The sequence below is a fragment of the Cryptomeria japonica genome, chromosome 3, assembly GCF_030272615.1.
Source record: "Cryptomeria japonica chromosome 3, Sugi_1.0, whole genome shotgun sequence".
Taxonomy (NCBI): domain Eukaryota; kingdom Viridiplantae; phylum Streptophyta; class Pinopsida; order Cupressales; family Cupressaceae; genus Cryptomeria; species Cryptomeria japonica.
Window position 1 is genome coordinate 378,933,001 of NC_081407.1, and position 8,548 is coordinate 378,941,548.

At 37.6% G+C, this 8,548-nt stretch overlaps 1 protein-coding gene across 1 annotated transcript; it reads left to right on the plus strand.

The window, feature by feature from the left end:
* The first annotated feature begins 347 nt into the window (after positions 1-347).
* On the plus strand, positions 348-2,837 carry LOC131061752 (G-type lectin S-receptor-like serine/threonine-protein kinase At2g19130). Its single transcript, XM_059217451.1, has 4 exons — positions 348-370; positions 707-1,696; positions 1,799-2,035; positions 2,102-2,837. Exons 1-4 carry the CDS (start codon positions 348-350, stop codon positions 2,835-2,837), a joined length of 1,986 nt encoding a protein of 661 aa, XP_059073434.1.
* The last annotated feature ends 5,711 nt before the right edge of the window (positions 2,838-8,548 follow it).

Here is an 8,548-nt window from a genome sequence, read left to right on the forward strand (position 1 = left end):
GTGATTGACTAAGGAGTAAGGACACCACCTGTCAGTAGCACGTATGAGAGGTTTTGGAGGGAGCCATCACAATTTGGAAGCCCGCGCCCTCTTTTTCCCTCTGTTTTGGCATCCAAACGCGATCATCTACACTTGCCGTCGGTTGTTTGTTTTTCATGGCTTTTAATGTGTGTGTTAGGCACAACACACCGGCGCGAGCCGTGGTCCAGGGTCCGCCGTCCTCCGACATGTCCACGTAGTTTTGCGTGGGCCTCGACGTTTGAAATAGCCGAGTCCAAGACAACTCCACGTCATTTTCCCTGGGTCCAACAGCTGCACCAAATTGGCATGGTATGCTTGTCTCGAACATGTATGTCGATGCATGTCGTTGGTACGATAGATCACTTTTGAAGCCAGGATAGATGCATCCTATAAATATATCGGACATGTCACTATTCATTTCCGATATATTTTAAAGGGATTAAATAGTCAACTACAAATTAAGGTGACGTTGGAATTATATTAAAGGGCTGAAGGTGGTTTTTACGCGATGTAGGTAAAGGATTGCAACTTGACTTCCCACAAACATTAACATTGTCTGAAGTGGTTATTCTGATTATAAGTTGGTGATTAATTACCGCCATTGAATTTGAAGCACAAGAAATTTCTATGAATCATGCATAGAATCTGATACAGCGATAAATTCAAAGTGACGTTCCTCTTTCAGCCTAGAAGTTCTCTCCGTCGCCAACAATTTAGAGATAGGAAACAGGGCAAAATTATGCTTTACTCTTTTCTTGGCAGTTACAGTGTTTTGTCATTTGAAGAGTTATGGTGCTGCAGTCGAGGCTGGAGATACTCTTTCGTTGGGTGCTTCGCTTGCTGGAAACCAGACAATAATTTCCCAGAATGGCACATTTGAGTTGGGATTCTTCAGCTCAAATGGAAGCAACTGGTATATTGGCATCTGGTATGCCAAAATACCAGAGAAGACGATTGTTTGGGTGGCAAACAGGGAGACTCCAGCCAGAAACAGGTCTGGTGTTTTGAAGCTGTCAAGAGAAGGTAATCTGGTACTGTTCGATGCAGAGGGCGCTTCTATTTGGTCTGTCAACATGTCGAAGAAGGCCTCCCGGGCTGTGATATTGGATTCTGGTAATTTTTTAATGCAGAGCGGTAATAATAAATCTGAAACTGTTTGGCAGAGTTTCGACAATCCTGTAAATGCAGTATTGCCAGGGATGAGGTTTGGTGGACAGCAAAAGCTAGTTTCTTGGAAAAACTCACTGGATCCCACTCCTGGGCTTTTCTCCTTGCATGTGGATCCATCTGGGGCCAAACAATTCGTGCTGACATGGAACAATTCTGTACAGTATTGGGAGACTGGAACTTGGGACGACAAAATTTTCAGTGGATGTCCAGGCCTGAACAAGAGCTTTCATATGATTGTTGAAAGTAGTAGCTCTGGTTTGTATTTCAGTTATACATTGAAGCCTGAATACACTGTGCTCTCACGTTACGTCCTAACAAAGTTCGGAGGAATGCAAATCAATGCTTTTGTTGATGGCAGTAAATGGAACACGTACTGGTCTCAGCCCGGAGACGCATGCGCCGTATATGATCTTTGTGGTGCTTATGGAACCTGCAACTCCAACTCAGACAATGGCGCGTGGGATTCACAAGACTGGGGGTCCAGTGGCTGTGTTCGACAGAGCCCGTTAAACTGAGATGCCCAAAATAGTAGCACTGACAGATTCGTCGACCTTAATGTGGCTTTACCTAATGATTACGCATCCTCGTGCACTGCGTTTTCTTTCAGTCAGCCGTCAGGGCCCTGCCAAAGCTGGTCCGGAGATTCGCTGAACATGCGCAACTCTCCTCCGTCGGAAAGCAGTTCAAATGTCTCCATCCGAGTAGGAGCCTCCGAACCTCCAACGAAACGCAAAACCTCTAGCATTGTGGGCACAGTGCTTCGTATTGTTGGTGCTCTCACTGTTGCTTTGGGTATCTTTTCAGTTTTCATCTGGCGAAGGCATCAGCTACGACCGAAGGACAGGTATGCAGATTCCTCGAACTCCTTTCTTAGAATATTTAGTTAGAAGGAATTGAAGATTGCAACTAGGAATTTCAAGTCTGAGTTGGGGAGACGAGGATTTGGCTCGGTGATCAAAGGATCTCTACCAGATGGTACAGTGGTTGCCGTAAAGAAAATGAAGTGTTCACGACAAGATGAAAAGCAATTCCGAGCAGAAATCAGTTCTCTTGGCAACATACAACATGCCAATTTGGTCAGGCTACGAGGGTTTTGTGCAGAAGGATCAGGACGGTTACTGGTTTATGATTACGTGCCCAAGGGTTCTCTGAATTCTATACTGTTCACCGGTAGTTCCAAAAGTAAACGGGAGGTAGTCGACTGGAAGACCCGATTTGAGATCGCACTAGGCACTGCAAGAGGGTTACTTTATCTCCATGAAGAATGCCGAGATCACATCATTCACTGCGATGTTAAGCCGGAAAACATTCTGCTGGATGGTGATTTGTCACCTAAATTGGTCGATTTTGGGCTGGCAAAGCTTGTGGGTAGAGATTTTAGTCATGTGCCGACCACTACAAGGGGAACGAGAGGATACTTGGCTTCAGAGTGGATCTCCGGTCTTCCCATCACTCCCAAGGTTGACGTCTACAGTTTTGGTATGACACTCTTGGAAATCATTTCGGGGCGAAGAAATCTGGACTTAAAAGTGCAAGATTCAAGTTTGTTTTACTTTCCCCCATGGCCTGCAACTCAAATTCAGCAGGGGAACACAATGAACATGTGGAGGAGGGTGTTGCAGAGGAGGCAAACATGGAAGAGGTGAGAAGAGCATGTGTTGTAGCCTTGTTATGCATTCAAGAGGACGAGGAAGTGAGGCCTAGAATGATGTAAGTGGTGCAGATGCTGGAAGGGAAGGTGGAGCCTCAAACTCCGCAGGTTATGGACAGGCCAGTGGACCGAAGCGACACAAGCAGAATCAACTATAGCCATGTTAGCAGTTAGAATATTGTAAGCGGTTGGTTAGTGCACTGTAAAATGTAGAGGCAGGTTATTTAAGCTCAAATGTTAGTTCAGATAGCTATACCTAGTGTACCTATTTCAATTAAAAAAAGCTAGTGAACATTAGGGCATATTAAGTGTGCGTTCAGCTCACTGTTTGGACCTTTGGGTTAAATTTGTATTTCATGTGGAAGAAGTGATGGTAACTTAGGGATAGATAACTAATTTTGTTCCTCTCATCCATGGATGTAGGTATTGCTCTTTTAAAAATGTTATTACTTTAAAGTTTTTTTAAACTATAGTCCTTTTTGTATGTATTAGATAAGGTTTATCATAAGCGAACTTAGCATCTATTTAGAGTTTTGTCTTCAACATTTTATCATTTAAGAAAATCAAAATTAAATCGAATGAATATTATTTTTTATATATTATAAGTTACTTGATTTGTATATAAATTAAATTTATAAAAAAATCATATTTTACTTTTATTAATAGATTTTCTTTATTTTAAGTGGATACGTGACTTACTTCCAAGATAGATGTGGAATGAATGAATTGTATGATCTATGCTCATTTTCTTCCATATTTCTATTAACATTTTACACTTTCAATATTATTGCAATGTCCCTTGCTTTGATTGAAAGTTTCTATTGTTATTCATAAAACGAATTACAAGAAATTTTTAAATCACACATGCAAACATTTTTTTTCAATATGTGAAAACATGCATAAACAAGTCATGTTTAACATTCCACTCTTTTAATTTTGCCACAACTTTGACCATCACTAATAATATGGTTTCTATTACATACTCCCTTCTAGAAGACAGAGACTATTAATGATCATACACATTATATTTTTGGTATTCGTAAATGTCTATATGAAACAATCTCCTTTCTTGAGATTCTTGTGAACAAGATTATTGTTTAAGGGAACCTTTTCAACTTATGTCATTTTGTAGAAGGTTCTTTACCTATGATATTTTTTGATTTAGCACATTCGTTGATGCTAAAATCCATTTATCAGTCAACCATACTACTTTATCTTCACTCAAATTAATCTTAATTCTCAAATCAAGATTGCTTGGGTGCCCTGGACCTAGTTAAAGACTACTTATTCAAATATTTTTTGTTCACATCTTGCTCCATGGAAGTCACCTTCAAAGACTCGCGTATAATAAGAATCGAGTCTAATTATAGACAAATTGCCTTACTGAGATGTACTAGCAAAGACAAAATAAGTGCAAATCGTAGGTTAAATCACTTGCATGGGATTTAGCAAATTGATGATATACTTCTCTTTATGCTCACAATCTTATGTATCGCCCTCCACAATGAATGAAAATAACATGCAAAAGAAATTTTGTATCCTATATGAGGATTTTCCCCTGCAATAAAGAAGTCATTGCCTTTCACATTCTTCTAGATGAAGATGTTTGACCTCTACACAGTTGATTTGCCTTTTCAATGAATAAAAAACCTCACACATATTTTTTGGCAGTCTTTTACACATCATAGTGCAAGAGGCAACCTCAATCTCAAAGGTTTAGTTTCAACGTATTTATTGGTGGAAGAACTCAAGCAAGTTGCAAATTTGACACAAGGACTTTGATTAAGAAATATAACTCCCCCAACAAAATTTTGATTCCTCTTGGATGCCCCATTAAAGAAATGATAGTAAGCATCATGGGACAATGGGGTTTGATTTGAAAATGACACCATTCCTAGCATTCCTGACTCCCACAAAAAGATAAATGGAATTGCACAAATATATTATTAAATTTAAATATAATATTGCTAAAATTGACCAAAAATAATTAAACAATAGAAATACAAATACATTAATGTCAAGTGCACAAATTTTCACACTAAGCTTATTTTACTCATATCTCAAGTGCAAAACTTTGATGGATTCTTGCAAAGTGTTGGACCACATGAAATAACGACAGTGTCTCATGGAATATGACTATCATAGTGTTTAGAAGGTATGTGTTTTTGTCTCAAGGTAATCACACAAACACATATAGAACAATGACAGATAAACACACTTTGTAGACATAGATGATTGAGATAAATTTAATTGTCTTGCATCATTAAAAATATCTATTAATTATAGATCATAAATACCCTAGATATAATAAATAAATTGAAATCATCATATAACTTTATTTATTAACAAACATTCCTCACTAATAATACTAAGGAATAAAATTAATTACATGATCAATCCATCTTGGCTATAAAATATCATGTTGAATTTGAGGTTGAAACATGATAATATTGTTAGTGCAGGTTTTTTATTTTCTTTATGTTAGGGGATATTTATTTTTCCTACACATATATTATTTAAGCTTGCTTAGGTTAATAGGAGTGGTTTATATGAGGACATGTGGCGAAATACTTTAGCTACATGTGTAACTCTCCACCTCACATGGGTAGTTGAGTTACACACCCTCTTTTGGCTTGTTGTGCCACCTCTCATAACCACTATTTTGTCATTTCCTAAGTGGGTTATGGGGTAGTTGGGTTTCACACCCTCTTTTGGCCTTATGTGCCAACTTTCTCAACTCCTTTTTTGTCTTCATGTAAGGAGGTTATGCCACATGTTTTTGGCATTTAGCAAGAAGGTAAAACCTGCCACTTTTTATGGGGAATAGGAGTTAATGCACCCCTTGGATGTATATGCTTATATTTTTATATATAATAAGCACTATACTCTCACCTTCACTAGTCAAGTTATTGAAGTGATAGCTTGGTGAGAGTCTTCTCCAAATTCTTCTCTTTGTCTCTATTTCTCTCTCTCATATTGAAATTATCTCCATTCAACTATTTTGATCTTCGATCATCTATTGTGTGAGGAGTTGCATGTGATCTATGACTGACATCAGATCTTGGCTCGATTCTTGCTTCTCGCAGAATCTCACATGGTGTCAGAGCTTATTGTCTGGTATAGCTCATTGTTTTTTTTTATTTATTTGAGGGATTTGAGACTTTTATATAGCTAATATTTTCCTTAAAAACTAAGTATGCTCTTCTCCTGCATTCTCGTGTGATCTGGAGAATCAGAATAGTTTAAAGGAAAATAGCTTCTAGTTAAATCTGGTTTACATGTATGTGTTCTTGTAAGATCTGGGTGATTGCAGCTTTGAGGTAATATTGGAAGCTTAATAAGAATTTCCAAAGTGTCCATAAGGCTTGATAAAGTCAAAAGTGACTTTTACTTCACCAAAATCAGAATTTGGAGGACATAGTAAAAAATTAGAGTGAATTTTTTTTTACTGGAGCTGTTTTCATTTGGCTTTAGTATTCCAACTTCTCTTCACTTTCACAAAAAATGATTTTTGGGTTTTCTTCCCAGCATCGAAAAACTTTTGGGTTTCAGATGGTATTTATAGAAAATTAATAAATTTTGCAGAAATCAAGCTTTAATAGGGCCTAAGCCATTTTTCTATCAGGGAAATTCATCAACATTTCTAAAAAGTTGCACAACTTTTGCCTCGGGTGTCATATTTTTGCAAACAAATACTTGAAGGAAAGCTGGAAATGAGCACTATCCATTATTATAGGTCTAATTGAATTTTTTTGCCTTTTTTTATCAGATATTAAAGGTTGTATCTTCTGCTTCTTTTTCTCTTCAACTGGTCATATATATGCCCTCACAACTCTATTTTTCAAAAACTAATAGTTGTTGGAAAGGTATTGAGATAAATTAAGTAGTTATAAGGCTAATTTGTTTCAGATCTTGTCTCAAATTATTTGTATTTAAAATCTCTATTGGTTTCTTAAAAGAATTGTAATATGATAAAAAGCCTTGTAAATGCACTAATTATAAAGTGCCAACCTTGTAATATTTGGGGGGGGTGATTTCTGATACTAGTGAAAAGGGGGGGTGTCTCTTGTGCCTTCTTTCTTGCACTTTTCCCGATTCTTTGCAATCTTCTTTTCTACTATCATGGATGCATCTATAGTTCCACTTTTAACACCATATAATTATTTTGAACGGAAATCTAAGATGATAATATATCTGAAAAGGCATGGATATCATCATGTTACTCTGGGACTTGAAATTAAACCTCAAGATGTTGCAGAAAAGATTAAATGGTTTAATAAATGTGATGAAGCTTTTGGTACTCTATATATGTCACTCTCTCCAGACCTTCTTTTTCACATTGAATCTGCCACTACACCAAATGCAGTGTGGACCACTTTGGAAAACCTCTTTGGTAAGCAGGATGAGCTAAGAGGTCATCAATTAGAGAATGAACTCATAGGGTTGAATCCAACCAATTTTGATACTATACAAGACTTCTTCACTAAACTTAAGTCTGTAAGATTGCAGTTGGAATGGTGTGGAACTAAGAAAGATGATAAGCAACTGATCTTGAGTATTCTTTCTAAGCTTGGTCCTAACTATTCAGTGTTTGTTTCTACATTCTATGCTACAAAATGTGCCATAGGTACCACATTCAAAATGCCTTCTCTGGATGAATTTGCTGCAGAACTCACTAGGGACCAAGACAAATTGGTTCAAATGGGTACAATAAAACCCTCTAAGTCACATGCCTTAGTTGTAAATCAAGGCACAAAAGAACAAAAAGGGTCTAGTAAGCAAGATAAGAAACAAAAGAACCAAGGAGAGAAGAAGAAAGATCAGAAATTTGCTACTTCTAAAGTAGATAATCAAACCTCTTCATCAAGAGGTGAACAACCTAAGAAGGAGAAGGTCAAGTGTTCTTATTGTAAGAGGCCTGGTCATGATGAACATAAGTGTTTAAAGAAACAAATTGATCACCTTTCAAATCTTCTTGAAAAGAATAATATCAAGGTGCCTGATTCAGTCAAACAGAGTTCATCAGAAGGATCTTCTAAGGATATAGATAAGAGTAAAGGGAAAGGAAAGGGTAAGGCCCTAGTTGTTGTTGCTTCACAACCCAATTCTTAGATAATTGACTCAGGTGCTTCGCACCACATGGCTTCTTCAAAAGATGATTTCACCTCTTTACAGCCATGTTCTATGCCTTCCATACTAATGGGTGATGACACTCCTGTTGAAGTGCATGGGAGAGGGTCTGTTGATGTGGGTGAAGGAACATTTAAGGATGTCCTTTGTGTTCCATCTTTATCAACTAATCTCCTATCTATTTATCAGATCACTCACACTGGTTCTAGCAGGTGAGTTGAGTTCACACCAGATATAGTGGTAATCAGTGAAATGCATAATGGGTCTACTATTGCTGTGGGAAAAGCAGATCATGAATCCAGATTATATCAGTTTTCTCACTTTGTTCCTAACTCTCCTTCAATAGTTTTACTCACTCATGCAAATGAGATTAGTTGTTTGTGGCATCAACGATTTGGCCACTTGAACTATCATTACTTGCAACAACTCAGTAAACAGGACATGGTTTCAGGGTTGCCTTCTATTCGATTTTCTGATGGATTTTGCCAGGGATGTATTCTTGGTAAGCATCTTGAGGAGAAGTATGATAAAACAAAAGCATGGAGAGCTCCACAGCTATTGGAGTTGGTACATAGT

Excerpts from the sequence above, each read along its gene's own strand:
- LOC131061752 (XM_059217451.1), top strand. The coding sequence starts at position 348 with ATGTATGTCGATGCATGTCGTTG. Across the intron at positions 1,697-1,798 it reads GGCTGTGTTCGACAGAGCCC|TCAGCCGTCAGGGCCCTGCC; the intron begins GTTAAACTGAGA and ends GTTTTCTTTCAG. Across the intron at positions 2,036-2,101 it reads CAGCTACGACCGAAGGACAG|GAATTTCAAGTCTGAGTTGG; the intron begins GTATGCAGATTC and ends GATTGCAACTAG.